Source organism: Saimiri boliviensis, chromosome 16 (genome assembly GCF_048565385.1).
Source record: "Saimiri boliviensis isolate mSaiBol1 chromosome 16, mSaiBol1.pri, whole genome shotgun sequence".
NCBI classification, from domain to species: Eukaryota; Metazoa; Chordata; class Mammalia; order Primates; family Cebidae; genus Saimiri; species Saimiri boliviensis.
In genome coordinates this window covers 72,701,506-72,725,807 of record NC_133464.1, presented here as the reverse complement: position 1 = coordinate 72,725,807, position 24,302 = coordinate 72,701,506, and the positions used below count along the sequence as shown (strand labels likewise).

Below are 24,302 nucleotides of genomic sequence, written 5' to 3'. Positions count from 1 at the left end.
TGAAGTCAATGTGCAAACATCACTAGCATTCTTATACACCAACAACAGGCAAGCCAGAGGCAAATTATGAATGAACTCCCGTTTACAATTGCAACAAAAAGAATAAAATACTTAGGAATACAGCTAACAAGAAAAGTGAAGGACTTCTTCAAGAACTTCAAATCACTGCTCTAAGAAATCAAGAGATGACACAAACAAATGGAGAAACATTCCATGCTCATGAATAGGAAGATGGATGAAATTAATGAAAATGGTCATATTGTCCAAAGCAATTTATAGATTCAATACTATTCTCATTAAACTACCATTAACATTCTTCACAGAATTAGAAAAAAAACTATTTTAAAATTCATATGGAGCCAAAAAAGAGCACAAATAGCCAAGGCAATCCTAAGCAAAAATAACAAAGCTGAAGACATCATGTTAGCCAACTTTGCACTATTACTACAAGGCTATAGTAACCAAAACAGCATGGTACTGGTACAAGAACAGAGAGACCAATGGAACAGAATAGAGAAGTCAGAAATAAGACTGTGCAACTACAACCATCTGATCTTCAACAAACCTGACAATAACAAGCAAAGGGGAAAGGATTCCCTGTTTAACAAATGGTGCTGGGAGAACTGGCTAGCCATATGCAGAAAATTGAAACTGGACCACTTCCTTACTTCATATACAAAAATAAACTCAAGATGGATTAAACACTTAAATGTAAAATCCAAAGCTATAAAAACCCTAGAAGAAAATCGAGGCAATACCATTTAGGACATAGTCACAGGCAAAGATTTCACAATGAAGATGCCAAAAGCAATTACAACAAAAGTGAAAATTGACAAATGGGATCTAATTAAACTAAAGAGCTTCTGCACAGCAAAAGAAACTATCAGCAGAGTAAACAGACAACCTACAGAGTGGGAGAAAATTTTTGCAGTCTATCTATCTGACAGAGTTCTAATATCCAGCATCTATAAGGAATTTAAACAAATTTACAGAAGAAAAACAAACAACCCCATTAAAAAATGGGCAAAGAACATGAACAGACACTCTTCAAAAGAAGGCATACAGACAACCAACAAACATATGAAAAGAAGCTTAACATCACTGATCATTAGAAAAATGCAAATCAAAGCCACAATGAGATACCATCTTACACCTGTCAGAATGGCTATTATTAAAAAGTCAAAAAAAAAAAAAAAAAAAACCCAAAAAACGAGATGCTGATTAGATTGTGGTGAAAAAGGAATGCTTTTACCCTATTGATGGGAGCATAAATAGTTCAACCACTGTGGAAGACAGTATGGCAATTCCTCAAAGACCTAGAGGCAGAAATACCATTTGACCTAGCAATCCCATTACTGAGTATATACCCAAAGAAATATAAATCATTTTGTTATAAAGATATATGCACATATATGTTCATTGCAGTACTATACAGAATAGCAAAGACATGGAATTAACTTAAATGCCCTTCAATAACAGACTGGATAAAGAAAATGTGATACACATATACCATGGAATACTATGCAGTCATAAAAAGGAAGAAGATCATGTCCTTTGCAGGGACATGGATGAAGCTGGAAATAAAAAAAATTATGTACAAATTTGTTTTTATACAAAGATCCCCATCTTTTCCCAAAAGTATACTTTTGAAGTGGAAAATGAAGAGAAGGATGATATATGGCTTGTAGAAAAAAAGATTAATAAAGTCTTTCTGATTAATGATCTAAGTCAAAATTTAAATGGGTATGTTTAAAATTAGTTCCACCTGGAATCATCCTTGGAATACATTGCTACAGATCATTAAATCACTCATATGAGTTAGAAGTTGCATTTTACTTATTACACATAAATCATTACTATTGTTGAACTGACAGATGATTAACCACCAACAAATTGCAGTTTATTAATATTAGAGGGAGGGCAGAGCATTGCACCCCAACAAGTGTGAGAGGACATGCCCAGCCCTGTTTATCCCTGCCTAAGATGGTTTTCTCCTTTGTTTCCTTTGGTGGCCTTCAATTATTCTGGAGTGTTTCTCCTTCACTATTTTTGTGGTCTTAGCTTGAAATCAACAGTTAATCAGAATTTCAGAAGTTTCTATGTTAGTTATACTTCTTGACATATTAAAAAAGCAAGTTTCTACCTTGTTTTCATGTACTTCTTCAGCAAAAGGATCAAAGGTCGACTTTTTATAACACAAAGACAGATTAAACATGGTTCAATATCTGCTTCTGGTGGGGTAAAATGTTGACTGTGGAGTCAAAGCAAGTGAATAGTAACAAAGAAAATATCTGCTATATTGATTATCTCAAATGTTGCCTAGAGTTTGCCATTATTTCCAAGTCCCACTTATAAAATACACAGTATTTCATCATTATTTAGCTGAACTTATTTTCATTGACTGGGTAAATAAGCTTTCAGATTATTTTCCTAAAGGATTGGTATGGCAACAAACTGTTAAAATGATCTCTCTAGTTCACTAATTTCCTTCGGCTTCCTCCAGCCTGAATTGGAAACACTATTTCTCTTCCTCTTTTAGCAACTGTGCCTACCAGCTTCAGAAAAAAGTTCTAATTCGTTACAAATAAATTATTTTGGACATGAAAGCCAAAAAAGTCATAGTTATAACTATATATCTTCCATAGTCATTGTAATTGTAAAGATTTCTCTAAGAAACTTTTTACTTGAAAATCTTATCATCTTAATATCTAATATTATTCTCATCACAACTCCAGAATTTTAAATCACAATACAGTATGCTTGCTTTATTAGGTAAATAAATATACAAAGGAAAGCACTCTGGAATCTATTAAAAAGTAAGTCTACTCAATTAAGGAAACTAGTGATAGAAATGATTTGTTTCTATTAGTGAAATTGTCCCTATAAATTATATTAAATTACTCAGGAAAGAAAAGAGGGGAAGAAACGAAATGAAAATAAACTAAGCTTACAGCACATTCACACTAATCATTAAGTCAGCTTGCTCTTTGACCAGCTTCCTCATAATTGTTTGCTGCCTAATGTCCCAGAATCATTGGACCTTGTCATAAAACTATTGTTTTTCTTAACTGCTCTCTAGATAACCTGAGCATTGTGAAATATTGAGTTTCCATTTGAGATATACTTTCAGCAATTCTGTACCAGTAAAATTACTGACACCATCCTTGTGAAGAAAGAGCTGACTCACCAAAGGATGCAGTTTCCACATCCTGATGATTTTATGTCCCTTACTCTAACCAGTCAATGACCCCAATTTTCCAACCCCTTACTCTCCATGACCCCCTTAAAAACTGCAGCCCGGAAAACCTCAGGGAGATGGAATTAAGAGCCTCCTCCTATCCCATCACTCGTCTGCCTTGTAATCATTAAACTGTCCCTGCTGCAAACTCTGCTGTCTGTGTATTGGTCTGAGAGCAGGCACATTATCCTGTTATTCCAATAACAATAGTATGAAAACGCAGAATTGTGAGGACACTGCTGCATAAGTGATCTATTCATGTTTCCCAGAAAGCAGATAGGCAGCTCATTGTATTCCAATAAGGTTCATTTACACAAATAAGGGGTCTGTTCAGTCGTGAAGCAAGAAGTGAAGCAATATATCCTAAATAAGGACAGATCTTGGGTGCTGATGAAGCATCTGCTGAGGAATGAGGATATCACAAGCCTGAATGTCAATCTGAGAGGCAAATTCTTAAATTATGGAAGGAGGGCATGAATTTGGTCACAAAATTTGACATACAACTTTAGTAACAAAAACAAAGTTTAAGTGACAATTTACATGAACTATTATGTAAGTCTAGCATTCAGCAGATCTAAGTAGATAGTATTATCTATAAAATGAAATGATAAAAATTGGGTTAACCAGGTTAACAGAATCCAGATTGACTTTTCAGCTGTTCTTGTTCTACCTCTGGACTATTGCATGATCCTGGAAAAGAATGAGCAGTTTTTTTAGCAAACAAAATGTAATTTCTGGACAAACTCTCCCTGCTCATTTATAAATGGATCTTCTTTATTAATCACATGATGAAGTAGTTGTCTCTCAAAAAACAAAAACAAAAAAAAACCCTACTCTAATTGGATGGTTTCATGTCATCATTTATTGGTACACTTTATCCCAAATTATGGTATAATAACTTAGGGGAAGCTAGTCAAGAAAAACATATACATTTGCATACACAGTAGCAGATCCAGACTAATCATGATCACTCTTAATGTGCTATGACTGTTCTCAACTCCCACATAGTCTATGTGCATTAACCAGTATGATTACCACTAGCTTCCTGTGACTACATAAATTAAAAATTCAGTTCTTCAGTTGCATTGGTTTCATTTCCAATGCTCAGTAGCCACATGTCATAGGAAATGTAGGTACAGAACATTTTCATCATTCGCGTTGTAACCCAGGCTGGAGTGCAGTGGGGCAATCTCTGTTCATTGCAGCCTCCACCTCCTGGGTTCAAGTGATCCTTGTGCCTCAGCCTCCTGAGTAGCTGGAATTACAAGCGTGCACCACCAGCTAATTTTTGTATTTTTACTAGAGGCAGGGTTTCATCATGTTGGCCAGGCTGGTCTCGAACTCCTGACTCAAGTGATCCACCTACCTCAGCCTCCCAAAGTGCTGGGATTACAGGCATGAGCCACCGTGCTCAGCCAGAAAGTTCTATTGGATAACACATTTTGCCTGATCTTGCAGCTTGCCATGATGATTAACTTCTTTAATAATGATTTTTCTTACTCAGCAATTAATATTTTTATTATAGGAAATTTAGAACCTACAGATAAACCATTGAATTCAACTAGAATCATCTAATCCTGTGATGCACACAGATAACTGCTCAATATTTGATATTTATTTTTGGTGCTTCTTCCAAGCATATAAAAATTTTAAGTGGAAATCTAACATACTAAACTTACTGTTTTTATACTTTATTTCATAAAATGTATTATAAACATTTCTGTATGTCACTTTTTCTCTACATAATTTTACGTGACTCTACAATAGTTTTTCAGACTTTGCTGCATAATTGTCACTATGGACTACTACTGCCTTACACTTCATTTAACAAGTTCCTTCATTTAAAACAGATGATTTTTAATTTCTCTATTATAAAAAAAAATTCTATAGGTAAACCTTTGAACCTATTTATGATTAGTTTCTTAGTATAAATACTAGAATTAGAAATCATTAGTGTTAATTTACTTCTGAAATGTCTCTTTTAGAAATTTAATTTGATGGAGAGAGGTCTGAACCCAGTTTGTCTCACCTACATAGGACAGGGATTAATAAAATGATCTCCAAGTACCCTCCTAGCTTTCCAGCTCTAAGAATTTTTTCAGCGAGTGACAAGATATGAAATCACTAAGAAGGAAGAAAGAAAGAAAAAAACATGGAGGTTTGAAAAAGCAATTTAATACATCAGATTTCCTCCCTCACGCATACAATACTGTCATGCCATCAGGAATTTCGAGGCTGTAGGAGAAAGATATGACCACCAGGTGGTAGCAGTACACAAAGTTCTCTGTGTGGTGCTAGACAGGCTTGCATGCCAGCGTGTAGGAGGGGGCGAAGCCAAGCAATCTCGGAGACCTTCCAGAGACAATGGTGTGGGCTACCACCCGAAGGAGAAGAGAGCCAGGGAAGTCCCTGGGGAATGGTAAATCAGAGAAAGGAGATTATCTGGCTAGGAGATGTCCTTCAGCCTCACCATGTGGTAAGCTCTGGGTCAGAGAGCTACAAAGAGCAGCATGGACTTGGATCTTCTACAGCCTCAGGGTTTGGCTTATCTAAGGCTAACAGCTGTTGGTGGAGTAAGCAAAGCATGCAGGCTAAATGACTAAAAAATATGCTTTTATGGGGGCCGTATTTAACATAATTGGCTGTACAAAAATTTGAGTTTGCTGCTGGCAGGCTTTTGAATCAATGGTCCTAGTCAGTAGTGAAGAAGGGCACCACATCAGACCAATATACAGGAGCCATCTTTTGCTCATTTTTGGAACAAGCATAACTTGCATCTTATTAGTCAATCACTTAATCAACAAACATTTATGAAGTGCCTACTATATTCTGAGCGCTGTGCCAGGAAAAGAGCTTGCAAAGTTGAGGAAGACGTAGTCCATAACACTAAGGGACTTAAGATTTTGGAAGGGGGCCTTTTGAATGGGAGAGTGGGACCCTGAAATGGTAGATGGGAAGCTGTTGATCTTACCCTCTTCACGGGTTTTCCTAGAATAGCCGTCTAACTATTAATATTTATTTTACAGTGGGGATACACTGTATCAAATGTGTTACAATCAATCTACTTTTATTTCCAACTCCGTAATCAATCTCTGTAAGTACAATTTATTGTTATCAAAACTCATACATACGTAGGGATGGAAGTGGAGGAAAAGGTGGCAGTTCTGGGCTGGAACAGAATAGAGAACCTGGAAACAGATCCGTACACCTATGGTGAACTCATTTTCAACAAGGATGCCAAGAATATACACTAGGGAAAAAATAGTCTCTTCAATAAATGCTACTGGGAAAACTGGATATCACCATGCAGAATAATGAAACTAGATCCCTGTCCTCAGCCAGATACAAAAATCAAATCAAGGGCCGGGCGCGGTGGCTCATGCCTATAATCCCAGCACTTTGGGAGGCCAAGACGGGTGGATCACGAGGTCAAGAGATCGAGACCATCCTGGTCAACATCATGAAACCCAGTCTCTACTAAAAATACAAAAAAATTAGCTGGACATGGTGGCGGACGCCTGTAGTCCCAGCTTCTTGGGAGGCTAAGGCAGGAGAATTGCCTGAGCCCAGGAGGCAGAGGTTGCGGTGAGCCGAGATGGCGCCATTGCACTCCAGCCTGGGTAACAAGAGCGAAACTCCATCTCAAAACAAAAATAAAAACAAAAACAAAAACAAAAATCAAATCAAAATGGATTAAAGTACTTTGGGAGGCCAAGGTGGGTGGATCACCTGAGGTCAGGAGTTCAAGACCAGCCTGGCCATCATGGTGAAACCCCATCTTTAAAAAACAAACAAACAAACAAACAAACAAAAACACGACAAAATGGATTAAAGACTTAAATGTAAGACCTCTCAAACTATGAAACTACTGCAAGAAAACATCAGGGAAAATCTCCAGGACATTGGTTGGGGCAAAGATTTCTTCAGCAATACCCCACAGGCATAGGCGACCAAAGCAAACAGGGACAATTGCATCATACCAAGTTTAAAAAGCTCCTGCACCTCACTTCTCAGCCTTTTGGCTAAGATCAAATAAAAAAAAAACACTTGTATAGCAAAGGATATAATCAACAAAGTGAAAGGACAACTCACAGAATTGAAAAAAATATTTGCAAGTTACCCATATGATAATGGATTAATAACCAGAATATAGAAAGAGCTCAAACAACTCTACAGGAAAAAAAAAATGGATACTCTGATTTTTAAAAAATAGGCAATCGATTTGATTAAACATTTCTCGAAAGAAGATATACAAATGTCAAACAAGCATATGAAAAGGTGCTCAACTGCACTGATTATTAGAGAAATGCAAATCAAAACTACAATGAAATACCATCTCACCCCAGTTAAAATGGCTTATATCCAAAAGACAGGCAATAACAAATGTTGGGAGGATGTGGAGAAACCGGAGCCCTTGTATACTGTTGGTGGGAATGTAAATTAGCACAACTACTATGGAGAAGAGTTTGGAGGTTCCTCAAAAAACTGAAAATTGAGCTACCACAGGATTCAGCAATCCCACTCCTGGGTATATAAGAGACCAATATATTGAAGAGATATCTGCAGTCCCATGTTTGTTGCAGCACTGTTTCTGACAGTCAAGATTTGGAAGCAACCTAAGTGTCTAAGACAGGTGAATGAATGAAGAAAATGTGGTACATATACACAATGGAATACTATTCAGCTATAAAAAAGAACGAAATCCTGTCATTTGCAACAGCATGTATGGAACTGGAGATCGTTACAAGCGAAATAAACCAGGCACAGAAAGACAAACACCTCATGTTCTCACTTATTTGTGAGATCTAATAATCAAAACAACTGAACTCATGGACATACAACAGAGTAGAAGGATGGTTACAAGGCCGAGAAGGATAATTAGGGACTTGGGGAAGTGGCAATGGGTACAAAAAATAGAAAGGATGAATAATTCCTACTATTTGACTGCAGATCAGGGAGACTGTACTCCATAAGTTCATTGTACATTTTAAAATATAGCTAAAAGAGTATAACTGGATTGTTTGTAACACGAAGAATAAATGCTTGAGGGGATGGACACCCATTTCCCATGAAGTGATTAGTACACATTGCATGCCTGTATCAAAACATCTCATGTACTCCATAAATATATATACCTATTATGTACCCAAAGAAATTAAAAATAACTTGCCCCATTATTTTTAATGGAAAATGACTGCATTGCCCTGCTGAAATTATTTTTTCCTTGGTGCAGAATCTGGGAAAGGCCTCAACTGTACATCATGGGAAACTGATTTTAAGAATGTACCTCTAGTTGTGCACATTAATGGTAACTAAAGTCAGCAGAACCTTCTTCCTCTCACCAAGTTCCTGGGAGGTTGACTTCTTGATGAGTTAATTGCTCATGGAGTCTGCATCTGAGCCATAGAGACAGTCTTGAGGGATATTTTTGGACATCATAATTTAATGCTTTCCCTTGGAAGGTGCTGGATAAACACCACTGAAAATCCGTTTTTTTGAGGGGTGTCCCATTTCTAGGATATATGTAGAGTATACTTCCTGCCCTGTCTTTTAAGACTTTAATCATCTTAATCATCAGATCTGGATACTGCTTCCAAATCTTCTCAGCAACACACCTTGTTCCTTTTCTCTTAAGCTCCAACTGCTCCTCCTTTATACATCTGTATTCCTCATAAAAACTAATTATGCTGCACCATGACTATCCATTATATTTCCTTGAATGGACCAACAGCTCCTTGAGGGCAGGGATCATTTATTATTATCATACTCATACCCAGCTACTGCCTGACATACATTGGATGCTCAAAAAACTTTGTGAAATGAATGAACAGTAGACTTTGTCTAATCTCATGTTTGTATTCACACTATTTTCACTCAGAGAATGTAACTTCTTACAAGTCTTACTGAAAACTTACTTCACTCATTATGTACTAAGGGATCAACTTTTCACAACCTGATGAAATATGCTTCTTAAGGTGTGTACAGTTTTGACTGCTTCTCAAGCTGGACTTGCTCAATCCTTTGGTCATCTTCCCTAGAGCTAAAGTGCTAAAATGTCACAAATTGCAGCTGGTTCCTTGTTTCTTTTCAACATCTGTCTCTCATCTTACTGTTCAAGCTATGTTCTTAGTTAAATGTATACCTGAGAATGACAGAGGCATGTTATGAAGAGGCAAAATATGTCCCTACATGGACTTTTGTCCTTAAATAAACTTTGCTTTTTTTTTCCATCTCTCTTTCAGTGTATCCTGAAAATCAACCTGATTTCATAATTAACAAAAACTCAATGTTTCAACAGGAGGTTCATTACTAGCTAGGATGAACAAATGTAATAGAATAACTGCCTCTGAAATACCAGGTAATTTCTGGCAAACTGAAAAGATTGTCTGAATTGTAATTTGTGGAAGGGAGCTGATTTGAATAGGGCCTTTGGGTTTTAAAAATTCCTAGTAAAGAATTCAGCTGTCATCCTTATTTTGAAAATTAATCCTACAGTTAAAGCTAGTTGAGCACTCACTGTCAGGTTGGAAGTGCTGACCAATGAGCTTTTTAAGTTAAAAAAAGCTATTATATTGGTATTTAAGTTATGCCAAATATTTTAGATATTAAAGAAAGTTGTATTTGCAATTATATTGTTTACTTCTCAATATATTACCAAATATAGTTTATTTAAAGATGGGAAGAAAATTAAAATCTACTTATCTTTGAATTCTAATCCTGATTTTGCTATGCAAATAAGAATTAGATTTGCATAGCAAAATCAGGATTAGATTATAATGTATAAATTTGCATTGCAAAATCAAGATTAGATTATAATGTATAATGTATAAAGACATTTAGCAACATTATAATTACACATTTCACTAAAACTGCCTAATTTGTGAGAAAGTTCTTTCTATTCACTCTGCTCCTTTTGTTCTTAGGTCTAAGGCCAAATTTTTAGTTTAGATTTTTAAAGGAAAAATCGAGGACCTATTCAGTTAAATTTGTTTTTAGGTCATAAATTGTGTTCGTTGGAATACAATACTTAGTGAAGGTAGTTTTTAAAGCCAAGAGAGCCGTAAGTATTGCACAAATTATACAGGTATCTGAATTTACATGGACACATAGATATCAGTTATCTGCCTCACTCTCCTGTTTAAGATATGACCAGAGGCTTGTAACAACAATGTAGAATTCTAGGACAGCACAATAAACCAATCATAAACTATGTAACCATTTCCCTTTGCCAAGTTTAGCAAAGTGGATGGAGAGGGAAGAAAGGTGGTCGTTATAATCCTATTTTCTATAGATTAAGGCTGGATTAGGCTGCAGCCATTCAGGTAAGAGGAAGCAGCAGAAAAGGGGTATTAAGTTATCCGATGCTCTCATTTGGTTACATATTTTAAGGCTTAAGACGGCTGACAATCACTGGACACCTTTGCAGCCTTGTCATCTGGTCCTTGTCAGAGCTGAGTTGGGAAAAGCTAACCTCAGAGCTGCCTCTGCAGGAGTCGGGCGCTCTCCATTCCTGCATGCCCCGGTCCCAACCCTGGCTTCAGCTTCAATCCTAGAAAAGAGGATCAAAACAAACACTGCGCCAGCGCCTCTGTTTTGGAGAAAAGGAAAAGGATGTCAGGTTTCCGTCAATTTTGTCTGAGGAAATCAGATGAAAAGTGGTGAACAGAGGACCAGGTGCCCTGAGGGCAGCCAATCTTGTCCGCTCCCAAGCGACTCGGGCTCTTGGCAGGACTTGCTGCGGAGTCCCTGACAGAGTTAGCCACTGAGGCCTTCAGAGTCCCAGGAAATCACAACACTGTCGGCAGGTGGGGGAGGACTCCGGGGTGCCGGGAATCCGACAGTGGTGCCAGGCAAGAGGACAGAAACGCTCCTTTCATTCACCTTGCGAAGCAGAGCATTTGGTCCCCGTCGGCGTCTGACTCTGCTGCGACAAGCTAGATGTTACCAGAGTTCCCTTGTTTTCTTCATATTCAAAGACACAGGAAATCCGGGGTGCAAGGGGGACTGCTGTCTCTCAAGGAATAGAAGTCTGTGACAAACGTATAGAAATGAGTTTCAGGTTGAACAAGATCCGCTTCTGCCTTCCTCCCGCATCCAGCCTTGATGCTCCAGATGCTTCCCAACTTCCTCTTAATATTTGACGCAACTGATGGGTTTCAACCCGCGCTTTCGTTAGAATACTTCTAGTTTCCCATTAAAACAATGCCCACACTCAGTTTGCTTGGTGAAAACGTTAATAATGCACACTTAGAAAACCAGCGATAATCGTTGCTTGCATAAAGTGACCATTTAAACAGACTTTGGGTGTGATTTAGAGACTTAGGGATGGATATGAAAAAAAAAAAAAAAAAGCAAAAGTAGTAACATTATAGCACTGGTAATGTGTGTGTGCATACATACGCATATACATATTTTTAATGAAGTTCGATTCTTTCACCTGGCTTGTCAGTCACCTGTGCAGGCGTTGGAGCCCCCGGGTTTCCAGGAGCCCCCAGTATAAGGACCCCAGGGACTCCCCTCCCCAAGCGGCCAGGCCGCCCGCCCAGCCCCCAGCACCCTGAGCGCTGCCACCGACCTCCTCACCGTCCCAAGCCCCAGCGCTGTCGCCCGCGTTCCTTCCTCTTCCTGGGCCACAATCTTGGCGTTCCCACGCCGGCTTCTCGCAGTTGCGCAGGAGCCCGCGGGGAAAGACCTCTCTTGGGCACCTCGAGCACCACGTGCGACCCTAAAACCCCACATCTCCTTTCCCGCCTCGCAGGCCACCGGCACCGGGAGCCGGGCGGGACAGGCGCGGCCCGAAGGGACCCGCAGCGATGGAGGCGCAATGCCGCCGCGCCTGTCCTCGGGGCCGCGTCGCAGCGCCCCGGCCGCAGCTGGGCGGGAACCGCAGGTGTGTGAGCCCACCCGGAGCGAGCCGCGCCCTCGGGCCGGTGTGTGCGGGGCGCCGCGGCCTGCGCAGCCCCGAGGGCCCCGCGTCGCTCTCCCGAGCCAGGGTTCTCAGGAGCGGGCGGCGCAGAAGACGTTGGCCAGCGGAGTTCGCGGCTGTTGGGAGAACTGGTCACGGAAACAGTCCCTTCCCCAGCCGCGGCCATCGTGGGGTGGGCGAGTCCGCCCTCCCAGGCCGGGGGCGCTTGTGAGGACGGCGGCGGCCGACCCCAGCTCGCCCGGGTGGAGACGCTCAGCGGGAGCTGGAGGCCGCCGCCCGTTGGTCCCGCAGGGGCCTGAACGCCCAGGGGTGGCGGCGCGTCCAGCCAGAGCGAGGCAGGTGAGCAGGTCGCCATGGTGATGCGGCTCTGGGGCGCGCACACCCGCCGCGGTCGGCATGGAAACGCCCCCGCGAAGGCCCAGGAGCGCCGCTGATTGGCCGATTCAACAGACGCGGGTGGGCAGCTCGGCCTCAGCCAGGTGCCCCGCAGACGCCCAGGCTGGAATCCCTCGACCCTGGGTCCCTCCTGCCCCGCCCTGCCTCGCCCTGCCCCGCCCTGCCCCGCCCTGCACCGCCCTGTAGGCCGCCGGATTCGCCAGTGCACTTGCCAGTTGTTGCAGACACACAGAAAGATAACGCCGGGGCTGGCTTTGAGGTCTGGGCAGGTTTGGGGGCCTCCTGTATGGTGGGAGGAGGCCGCGGGGCCGCACCCTGCTTGTCACTTGGGACGGAGACGGGCTTTCCCGTAGTCCTGTACCCTGGATCTTTGGTCGGGGTCTGGGGAGATGCGTATCTCAGCAGGGCAAGACGGGGCTCCCAGATTTCAACTCGCAGTTAACATGGGGCTTAGTATCCCGACTTGGAGGCTTGTCAGAATATTTCTCTCCTTCCAGCCCTCCACACGGTCTTGGGGAAAATGCCCCCTCAGAGATTCAAATGACAGTTTTGATTCAGAGCAGCTTTGATCGCTTGTGCGATCGCTCACACCCTTTCAGCCCTAATAATTGCTGGGAAGATAAGCAATTGGTGTTAATCTCATCCCTTGGCGCTCTCTCTCCTAGCGGTTGGCTGTGTCCTTGGAGCCCCGGGTGGACTGGGCTGACTAATCAGTTTGTCTGTTTCTCTTTCCTTGGTAGCAGCAGCTCGTGGAATCTGAGGCAATGCACTGCAACAACTCCAAGAGTGGAGTTGTGCTGGCTACAGTGGCCCGAGGTCCCGATGCTTGTCAGATACCCACCAGAGCCCAGGTGGGCCAGGATGCCCCGCAGAGGACAGTGCTAGGGCTGCTGACTGAAAATGGGCAGTACAGGAGGACCTGTGGCCAGGTAATGACGCAGACGCACCGGGAATGATGCTCGTGGAGAATGACTCTCCTGCTTTGGTGCTAGGTACTTTTCTCTTGCCCTTGTACCTACAATTCCCCCTGAGTGTTACAACCCAGGAATCTGGACTACAGGGAAGTTGCTTCCGTTTCTTTTCTCTCTTTCTTTTCTTTTCTTTCGAGACAGAGTTTTGCTCTTGTTGCCCAGGCTGGAGTGCAATGGCTTGATCTCGGCTCACCGCAACCTCCGCCTCCTGGGTTCAAGTTATTCTCCTGCCTCAACCTCCCAAGTAGCTGGGTTTACAGGCATGTGCCACCACGTCTGGCTAATTTTTGGATTTTTAGTAGAGACGGGGTTTCACCGTGTTGGCCAGGATAGTCTCGATCTCTTGACCTCGTGATCCACCCGCCTCGGCCTCCCAAAGTGCTGGGATTACAGGAGTGAGCCACCGTGCCTGGCTGCTTTCTTTTTTTCTTTTTCTCTTCTCTTCTGTTTTCTTTTCTATTTCTTTCTCTCTTTCTTTCTTTTTCTTTCTTTTCTGTGTGTGTATGTGTGTGTGTGTGTGTGTGTGTGTGTGAGAGAGAGAGAGAGAGAGAGAGAGAGAGAGAGAGAGAGAGAGAGAGAGACGCAGTTTCGCTCTTGTTGCCTAGGCTGAAGTGCAGTGGCACTGTCTTGGCTCACTGCAACCTCCGCCTCTCGGGTTCAAGGGATTCTCACCTCAGCCTCCCGGGTAGCTAGGATTACAGGCGCCCACCTTTATGCCTGGCTGATTTTTGTATTTTTAGTAGAGATGGGGTTTCACCGTGTTGGCCAGGCTGGTCATGAACTACTGACCTCAGTTGATCCACCCACCTTGTCCTCCCAAAGTGCTGGGATTACAGGCATCAGCCACGATGATGCCTGGCCAGTTGATTTCTTATGATCACCTTGAGGGGTTCAGTTTTCAGCTAGAAATAGTGATTAATTTTCTTTGTTATTTTTTCACTAAAAAGGAAACAGGTCTAGGAACTGTTTGGATTATGTATATTAAAGTAATTTAAGGGCTGGGCTAAAAGGAAATGTGAATGCTTCTAAATAAACTGGAACTGGAGTTCCTCCAGGTCAAAACAGTGTTCACACTGATGCAGGCTGTGCCTAAAGCAATCCTGGATGATCTTAGCTCTGTTCATTGGGGATAGTGTTAAAATCAGGATTAGATTGCACTAGACTGGATTACTCCAAAAAGGACGATTTGAAAGCAGACATCTCCCCGGTACTGACTAAGCAGCTGTGCTAACAGGTAATGGCCCCTCAGATATTCGTTGTGTGAACTTAACTGAGCATAGATACCTTAACAGAGTGAAAGCCATACCCTTCCTATTTTGTAGGTGAGAAAATCTGACAGGTGTAAACCTCTGTCGAAAGAAAGTTATGATAGAAACTAGATTAGAAACCCCTCATCTACTCACTGTTCATGTGATCTGTTCAAGGCTTTGGAGAAAATTGAGTGGAAGTGGTTTTAACAAACTTTAATTTGCTTAGCAATGTTTTCTTCTTAAAACTTAAAGCCCGAGACTTGGTTCTTATGAATTGTCAGTTGTGCCTATGTTGGGTGGTTGCATTTTAAATACCAATTGCTAACCTCTTAAGTTACCTGGTACCACCTCTGCATTTTCCTGTACCTATCCTCTACAACCTGCTTAGAAACCTATTTTGTACCTTCCTTCTCTGTTTAATCCTCAGGAACCTCCTCCTTCATACTCACTCTCAGCTGATGACTTTGTATCCTATTTTCCTAAAAATATAGAATTGACCAGAAGAGAATCTCCACATGTTCCCGTGTGCTATATACTCTGCCATCCACATCCTTTTATGTGTCTGCCATGTCTCTGCTCTCATGCGAGGTCAGCCCCCTATGTGTACAATATACTCATGTCTTGTTTCTTCAAGGATGTCACTCTAGCACCTTTTCTTTTTCTCATTAGTATTTTTTTTCTTTTCTACTGGGTCAAACCTGTAAGCATACAAATATGTTGCCATTTTCCATCTTAAAAACCTTTCAACTAAATGCTCCCCCTGAGTATTACAGCCCTGGAATCTGGACCACAGGGAAGAAGTTGATTCTGTAAGATCACCTTGACTGGTCCCTTTTCCAGCTAGAAATGGCCATTAATTTTCTTCGTTAGTTTTCCAATATCAAGGAAATAGGTCTAGGAACTGTTTGCATTATGTCAGTTAAAGTAATTTAAGTGCTTAAAGTAATTTAAGTAATGGGACAGCTAAGCCACACATCTTGAGAGTTTGCCATATCTTGACATATGCACTGAACAGTGCCTGGGCCTGGCCATCGTGGCACACAGTCTTTGTTGAATGAATGCTCTCTGTCTCTAGTTCTTGTTCTATTTTGACTCAGTTCGTAGTCTTTTCCTTCCTCGACTGATCAGCATTATTTGACATGGTTAATCATTCTTTTTTCCTTGAAATAATTTCTTCTCATTCAGCTCGTAGAACACCACTCTCTCCAGGTTTTCTACCTAGCTCACTGGCCATGCTTTGATAGCCAGATTCTTACTTACATATCCAGTCTCTAAAAGTTAGAGTGCCCTAAGGCTTAATCTTTGATATGAATCTTGCATTCACTCCCTTAGTAGTCTCTTAGTCTCCTAGACTTAAACACTATTTGGTGATGACTGATATTTCTGTCTGTGGCCTGGGCCTCTGAGCTCTGCTGCAGGCTCACATATTCAGGAGCTGACTTGGCATCTCCACTTGAATCATATAATAGGCAACCTCAGGTTTGTGTAAACCAAAATCCCCATCCTTTTCCCTACTCCCAGACTGTTCTTTCCAAGTCTTCCTTGTCTCAGTAAACGGAATATCCATCCTTCCTGTTATTTAGCCTCCAAACCTCTGTCTTCCTTGATTCTTATTTTTCTCTCACCCCACATCTAATCTAATGAGAAAATATTGTTAGCTCTACTTTTTAAAAATGTCTAGAACTGTTTTGCTTTTCCTGGTTTGCAGTTACTTCCCTGGATCAAATCCCTATTGTGTCTCACTTAGAATTTTCAAGTTTTGTAATTGATTGGCTTACTTACTTTCCACACCTTTGCACAACCAGAATAATCCTTTTAAGAAATAAAAAGATTAAACCACTCTTTTGCCCAAAATTCCAGTGGCTTCTGTCTCTGAATAAAAGCCAGTTTGTAGATCAGCCTTGGCAAGTGCACTAAACCAAAAATAATATTAATAAAAACTAATCCTTAATTGGCCTATGATAAGTCCTTCATGGGTTCTCTTTTCTTTATGACTGTCTCACTCTGCTCTCTCTGCTCCTACTGTGTCTTTTCTAGTTTGTCTCCTTCCTCTCTCACAGAGTAGAATATAAACTCCATCTGGGTAGTCCTTATTAAACATTTTGTTCAGCCGGGCGCGGTGGCTCAAGCCTGTAATCCCAGCACTTTGGGAGGCCGAGGCGGGTGGATCACAAGGTCAGGAGATCGAGACCATCCTGGTCAACATGGTGAAACCCCGCCTCTACTAAAAATACAAAAAATTAGCTGGGCATGGTGGCACGTGCCTGTAATCCCAGCTACTCAGGAGGCTGAGGCAGGAGAATTGCCTGAACCCAGGAGGCGGAGTTTGCGGTGAGCCCAGATTGCGCCATTGCACTCCAGCCTGGGTAACAAGAGCGAAACTCTGTCTCAAAAAAAAAAAAAAAAAAAAAAACCAACAACAACAAAAAAACATTTTGCTCACAGCTAAATTAAATCTGGGCAACTAGAAAAGCTTCTAGCACATAGTAGATAGCAAACATTTGTTTATTAAATATTTGTCTCAGCCTGTGGACACAGTATCTATGTAGCAAGAGTCAAACTTGACAGTAACTTGGAGTCTGGTTATCTGGTTACAGTAACTTAGGATTGTGACTCTGTTGTCTTTATGATTTCCACCCCATCATTGCTACCATAATTATTCTTTTTCTTACTAGACATAAATCACATATTTAACTCAATAAATGAAAAGGAAAGTTATGGAACCACAAACTAATTCAGAAGTAGCCTTCAACAGTATACACCAAGATACATTATAAACAAAATGCTAATGTGGTAGACAGAGCTAGCATTTGCATAAATATAGCTCAAGTTCATAGAGCTCGCCCGTCTGCCCTGATTCGGCTGTCATTCACGCCATCTAGCATGGCTCAGCTTAACATGCAGCAGTGTTTGATGCATTGTATTTGTTCACTGTGGTGACACCACAGTTGTTCCCATTGTTCATGTTATAAGAGTAGAGAAAAACGGGACGTGACTGAGAAATTTCCCCAAGAGTAAATGCATTAAGTCATATATAAAGGTTCTATGGCCTATAAGAGAATTTAGCAGCATGAGTTTCCAAAATTGTTGTGTTTCTTAATAACTGCATATAAAATGAAAACATTACAGGGGTATTCTGGCTAAAATGTTTATTTAAGGAGGGAAATTGTAGGAACTCAGCAGCTGCGTCAAGAGTTATGCTGACTACTTACGAAGTCTCATGATGCAATAAATGTAAAAGCCAATTTACAATTTTCCCTTTATACGTGGCACCTATTTCATTTTGAAAGAGAGATACAGGTTTTCTATAATCTTCAGTTCTCTTTCATACCTATGTGAGGTAGATTAAAAATTTAGGTAGCTCTTTCTCCATATATCAAATGTAGACAAGGATAAAGGGGGGGAAATTATAATTTTGAAGATCTATTTTCGGGAATTAAATTACCACTGTCACTGTCAATTTTTTCAGTTTAGAATTTATCTTACCTTCCCAGGCTGCTGCTCTGAGTCATGCCCGTTCACATTGCCTCTGTGGTCTTTGACGTGCGTGGCCTCTAACAAAAGATTTCAACCTTTTCTAGGGGATCACAACAATCAGGTGTTTTTCTGGATCAGAAAATGCCTTCCCTCCAGCTGGAAAGAAAGCACTCCCTGATTGCAAGGTCCAAGAGCCCCCCAAGCAAGGGTTTGACATCTACATGGATGAACTAGAGCAGGGCAATGGAGACAGCTGCTCAGGCAGAGAGGGGACGGCATTTGAGGATGTGTATGAAGTAGATACCAGCACACTCAAGTCAGACCTGCACTTCCTGCTGGATTTCGACACAGGTAACTGACTTGTCTATGGCTGATGGCTCCCTGTATTTATAACTGCCTGCAGCATTCAATGGCTAGTAACTAGTAAGAGAAAAACAGTAAGCAATAACTATATTCACAACTGCCTGTGGAGGGTTAGTGGACTGAACAAGTGTTTAAATTAAATGACTTATCTGACAATGTGGAACTCCTGCAGTTTCCCCTATGCTGGTAGATTCATCGCTCCACTCCCAGCCTGAAGATATATCTGATCTTGACACCGATGTGATAAATGTGACTGAATACGCTGAAGAAATTCATCAATACCTTAGAGAAGCTGAAGTAAGTTTTCGTGCCTTCTACTTTAATTTTCAGGACCCCAAGCACTTATTGTTAAGAGAAGTTATAAACTCTTGGTCCAAAACCGCTAGTGAATGACACTCTTACGACAGCCAAACATAAGGATATCTATGAAAAACAATAATTGTGATGGCAAGTAGCAATTGCTTGGACTGTTTCTACATAATGCAAAGGATTTATACGTTGAATATTTCAGTCTTAGGAATAATTCATATTGCCATTCTCCCCTGCCCCCAACCCCAGGGTATTTGCTAGCCAATTTACATTACAGAACCAGAAATTTACGCTTCCTTATTATGATAAAGATTTATCTGGCTCTGAATCAGGATCTTTCCAACCTTTGCTTGTGAGATTTTTAAATAGCAACTGTATTGTGGAGTGATCTTTCTGAAATTGCAACTATTTAAACATCACAACCTTTTCCCCACTCAGATAAGGCACAGACCCAAAGCACACTACATGAGGAAGCAACCGGACATCACAGAGGGCATGCGCACCATTCTGGTGGACTGGCTGGTGGAGGTTGGGGAAGAATATAAGCTTCGAGCAGAGACTCTGTACCTGGCTGTCAACTTCCTGGACAGATTCCTTTCGTGTATGTCTGTTCTGAGAGGGAAATTGCAGCTCGTAGGAACAGCAGCTATTCTTTTGGCTTCGTAAGTGTTCTTTCAACTTGAATAATATGAAACTGTCACCTGTCAAAACACTGAATTTTTATCCTCCATTTCTTACTGAAGAAATGCAGTGCTTGATAAACTATACGTGCGTCCTTTGATAGAAGATCATCCTCCCCACAGGGATGACTGAGAAACTGAATCATACCACATGTTTACTCTTCAATCACATGGTTAAGATTTTTAGCAACAAGTCCAATGTCATGACTAAGGCAGCCATCAGCTCAAATTCGGCATCTAGTTTAATTATTTGCAGTGCAGCCTTTGGCTGTTTTCTAATCTAAGTAGAAGTCCTATTTAAAGACAGTGTGATTACAAAAAGCTGTCTTCATGACCGAGCAAATGAACAGTTTATTTGGTTACAGTGAATAAACTACTTCAACTGGTTCCTGTTACTATCAGTCATTCATAACATTACCTAATTGTGTGGGAAAAGAGAGCTGGGTTGTGGCTAAGTTACCTTTAAGTGACCTATTGCTGAGTGGTAGTTTCTTTTCTGTTCTTCTGGTCTCAAACATTCCATTATTAATGTGTTAAAAACTTGCCAGAATTCCACTAAAGAAAGTAGAAACAAAGGCAGAAGGAAAAAATTGATTATATCACTATATCTCTTGGCTATAAGCATCATCTGCTAATTCAGTGGAGAAAGTTGAATGGCATCTTTTTAAAAACTAGAGGCCTATGGAATTTGTTTCTATTGTTGTGTTGATCCTAACATTTTTTTTTCTATGAAATGATTTGAGGTCTGTAGAATGAGTAGGAATTTACCTATAGTGTCCGTCATTTGGAATCTTTCAGTGTGTCACAGGCCCAAACCTAAAATTCTCAGTTGGAAACTGTTTCTGTTACTATTCCTAGCAGTAAATATGACATATCCTTGTAATAATCATATTCTTGGTCCAGAAATAAGCTCTTAATATTTTCATGGCCCCTTCCCATTTAGTAGTATTTAAGCGGATATGTGGCTGCAAAGTAAGTTTGCAAGGGTCATGGGGAGAGGCCTAGCTATGGTATCACTGGCAGTAGAGCCATATGTTTCAAATTTTACTTCTAAAAACTCTTCCTTTCCCAGGAAATATGAAGAGATATATCCTCCCGAGGTAGACGAGTTTGTCTATATAACTGATGATACATACACAAAACGGCAACTGTTAAGAATGGAACACTTGCTTCTGAAAGTTCTAGCTTTTGATCTGATGGTACCAACCACCAACCAGTTTCTCCTTCAGTACTTGAGGCGACAAGGAGTGTGCATCAGGACAGAGAACCTGGCTAAGGTGTGTATGCCACACCTCAGTTCCTGGAAGGAACTTCCAGTGCCAAGAGGCATAAAAATCAACCTTTCCCAATCATTCTTCAGTTATTCTTTCCTTTTCAGTTTTTTCTCCACAGGCCCAGAAAAACTGTTCAGTGTTGAAAGAGAGCTAATTTTAAGAACCCAGCTTCTGGTTACAAGGCATTACTGTTGGCTATGTTTGGCAGGCACAGGTTGTCTAATCACCAACTATTTAAAAATTTAAGCTTGGAAACTGTTCCCTTATTGGATATAGACCACATACAAGTGAAACCTCCTAGGTTTATAGAATGGGAACAAAGTGGCTGGGCGTGGTGGCTCCCAACTGTAATCCTAGCACTTTGGGAGGCTGAGGTGGGTGGATCACATGAGGCCAGAGTTCAAGACCAGACTGGTCAACATGGTGAAATCCTGTGTCTACAAAAAATATAAAACTTACCCAGGCATAGTAGTGCATGCCTGTAGTCCCAGCTACTCAGGAGGGTGAGGCATGAGAATTGCTTAAACCCAGGAGGTAGAGGGTGCAGTGAGCCGAGATCATGCCACTGCACTCCAGCCTGGGCAACAAAGTGAGACTCAAAAAAGAAAAAAAAAGAAAAAAGAATGGGAACAAAGTAAATGTAGTTTAATATGGTTCTAATCTCATCCTAATATCTTAAGTAATGAGCATTATTTGGTGGTTTGGAGTTACAGAAGATTAGTTGAAGGTATTAAAGTATTGGTTTGACCAACTGAGTCTCCAGCCACTGTAATCTAGGATATCTGGTATTTGTGCTTTGCAAAGAGTAAGAAGGATGTCCACATGTCTTGCTATGCTTTTTCTAATATGAGATGTTTCCACTGGTGCTGTCCTAGTCTCTGGACTGCATGCATTTGCCTGATAGATTAATAGCTTTAATATTTTTGTCTTTTGGCAAAAATCTCTGTTCCAATTCCAGCTGCCAGAGCAGTGCTTCTTTCTCTCACCAGCATAAACCCATCCTACTAGTATAAGAAAAGTAACTATCACCTATACTTTGTGAGTAGGCCAAATACTTATGTATTGACATTTTACTACAACATAAATGTTACTCCTGTTATAGGCAGGCATACCAATTACTAACCCAGTAAATAATTTTGAGCATCTATTTCTGTAGATGCTGATTGAACAAAGATAAGATACCATTTATTTTCTTGCCATTTCCAGGCTTATTTGTGATCTTAGTCACATTTCTAATTCCAATGTGTTTTCCTCTCTTGTGCTTAGTATGTAGCAGAGCTGAGTCTACTTGAAGCAGACCCATTCTTGAAATATCTTCCTTCATTGATAGCTGCAGCAGCTTTTTGCCTGGCAAACTATACCGTGAACAAGCACTTTTGGGTAAGATTCTAACTTCTTTCTGGATTAAATTCAAGGTCTACTAGAATGGGGTTGCCTCTTAAGGGGCAAGTTAGTTTAATAAGGAGCTGGTCATTTTGACGGCTGACCACAACATGCTGCTGAGTCTTGCAACTCAGTCTTTATGGCTTTGACTCTATGGCTTCACTCTATGAGGAGTAAGATTGCAGGAAGTTGAGGAGATAACATCACAGGCTCCTCCAACAGAAGCAGGCCTGGCAACCTCAGTGCCCACTGTTATTCATAGAAGGCCCTTGAGGTACAGTCATTGACTGCTTTAAGCAAAAGTTGCTGACTTTTAACCTCTACATTAAAAAAAAAAATCCTGGGTCCAATTAGAATGGCCGGAAGATTGCCCCTCAGGCTTTTGAGGCAACAGGGCAGTAGTGTAGCCTCTTGCCCAAGAGGGTGGCAACATCAGAAATGGAACCCCCTAGGTTTGGTTCTGAAGGCTCGCTGTTGTGCTAAAAGAAGTGGGGTGTCTACCTTTATTTTCATGAATGCTTCTACTTTTTTCTGCTGCATTTTCTTTCTTTTTTTTTAAATTTTCTTTTACTTTTTTTAAAGTAATTCTTATTCCAGCACTGTAGTGTTTTGACTAAAAATTTTTCATCTTGTGTACAAATAGAATGGGCAGGCAAGTAGGGCTCTGTAAGGACCAGTAAAAATTTCACTCATGAGGGAATGAGGAAAGTGATCCAGCCCCAAATTGAGCATTATGCATTTATAATAGGAGAAAATTTAGAGCCCTGGCTGTTCTTTCTGATATTTTACATCTAAAGTCTTTGAAGGAGGTTCTGGTTTCTTTTGAGATGAATGTGGATATTTACTAAGGAACTAATTCCTTTATTTTACATTGATTATCTTCAGATTTCTAATATAAAGTTATGTGAAGCAATTTTTTTCTTTTGTCTTGATTAGCCAGAAACTCTTGCAGCATTTACAGGGTATTCATTAAGTGAAATTGTGCCTTGTCTGAGTGAGCTTCATAAAGCGTTCCTTGGCATACCCCATCGACCTCAGCAAGCAATTAGGGAGAAGTATAAGGCTTCAAAGTAAGTCACTGACATGTTCATATCTTAACTCTCTATTTAAAGCTTAATGGGTTATAGTAATGGTCAGAATTAGAAAAAGGTTGAATTGTGTATCTGGTGCCAGGTTGGAAATATAAGGTTACATGTACAAATTTACAAATAAATTTGAAGAGACTTAGATTTATAATTTGTCAGCTTTTGATGTTTATAGTCAGCCAGCTTCCCTCCATTCTGTTAAAACTCCTGGAAAGTTTTCTGTGGCCTAAGTGAGATTCTATAAAACCGAAGTCCTTGGCTCGTGCTGACCTTGCTTTGGGTGTTGTTTCAGGTACCTGCATGTGTCTCTCATGGAACCACCTGCAGTTCTTCCTCTGCAGTAAATTTCCAAATGGAAGCACTTCTGGGCCTTCACATCAGAAGTGCCGTTGATTTTCATAGGTTTCTGCAGGCTGGATCAGCTAATGCTGCTACGCTATAGATGACATTTGAAAAATGTAAATGTATTTAGATTTCCTTAGACTTTAGTAGCTTGTAATATTGTTCAACATTTTTAAAAGAATAAACTGCTTGCCTTATGACCACGTGTCGTGACTTTTTTACTAATGATCATAGCTGACATACTCGCCTGGAACGTTTTTTGAAAGTATTAAAAGTGTCACCTCTATCTCAAGCATTCTTCAAAACTGGTTTTGTAAACAGACATGCTATTAGGATTAAGCATTCCGAGGCATCCAGGGATATTCATGTTTGGTAAATGGCTACTCTGAGGCTTTTTTCCTTTCTATTTCTTTATTCCCCAGATAGCTCTCCATAGATTAATAAAGGAAGGAAGGGACAGCCGAGACAGATGGGTGAAGGGATATCAATGAGCACTGCCTCCTCTAGCTTCACTCTGTCATCCTAATCAGTAAGACAGGGGTCAAGGCCCAAATGTGGTCACAGACATCTTAGAAGCCACTGACATTTAGTTCTAATCTGAGGATAGC

General features: G+C 40.9%; 1 protein-coding gene across 3 annotated transcripts; it reads left to right on the top strand.

Moving 5' to 3' along the window:
- The first annotated feature begins 12,225 nt into the window (after positions 1–12,225).
- Positions 12,226–23,894, top strand: CCNA1 (cyclin A1). Of its 3 annotated transcripts, none has more exons than XM_039473253.2 (9): positions 12,226–12,503; positions 13,304–13,489; positions 18,363–18,609; positions 18,794–18,918; positions 19,369–19,592; positions 20,683–20,887; positions 22,151–22,264; positions 23,204–23,337; positions 23,645–23,894. In XM_039473253.2, exons 2-9 carry the CDS (start codon positions 13,325–13,327, stop codon positions 23,694–23,696), a joined length of 1,266 nt encoding a protein of 421 aa, XP_039329187.1. In that variant the 5' UTR covers positions 12,226–12,503; positions 13,304–13,324; the 3' UTR covers positions 23,697–23,894. The 3 variants fall into 3 exon arrangements, with proteins under 3 accessions (XP_039329187.1, XP_010343282.1, XP_010343283.1); XM_010344980.3 differs by lacking the exon at positions 12,226–12,503 and adding an exon at positions 12,594–12,819 and having other exon boundaries at positions 13,301–13,489; XM_010344981.2 differs by lacking the exon at positions 12,226–12,503 and adding an exon at positions 12,756–12,819.
- Positions 23,895–24,302: the final 408 nt, after the last annotated feature.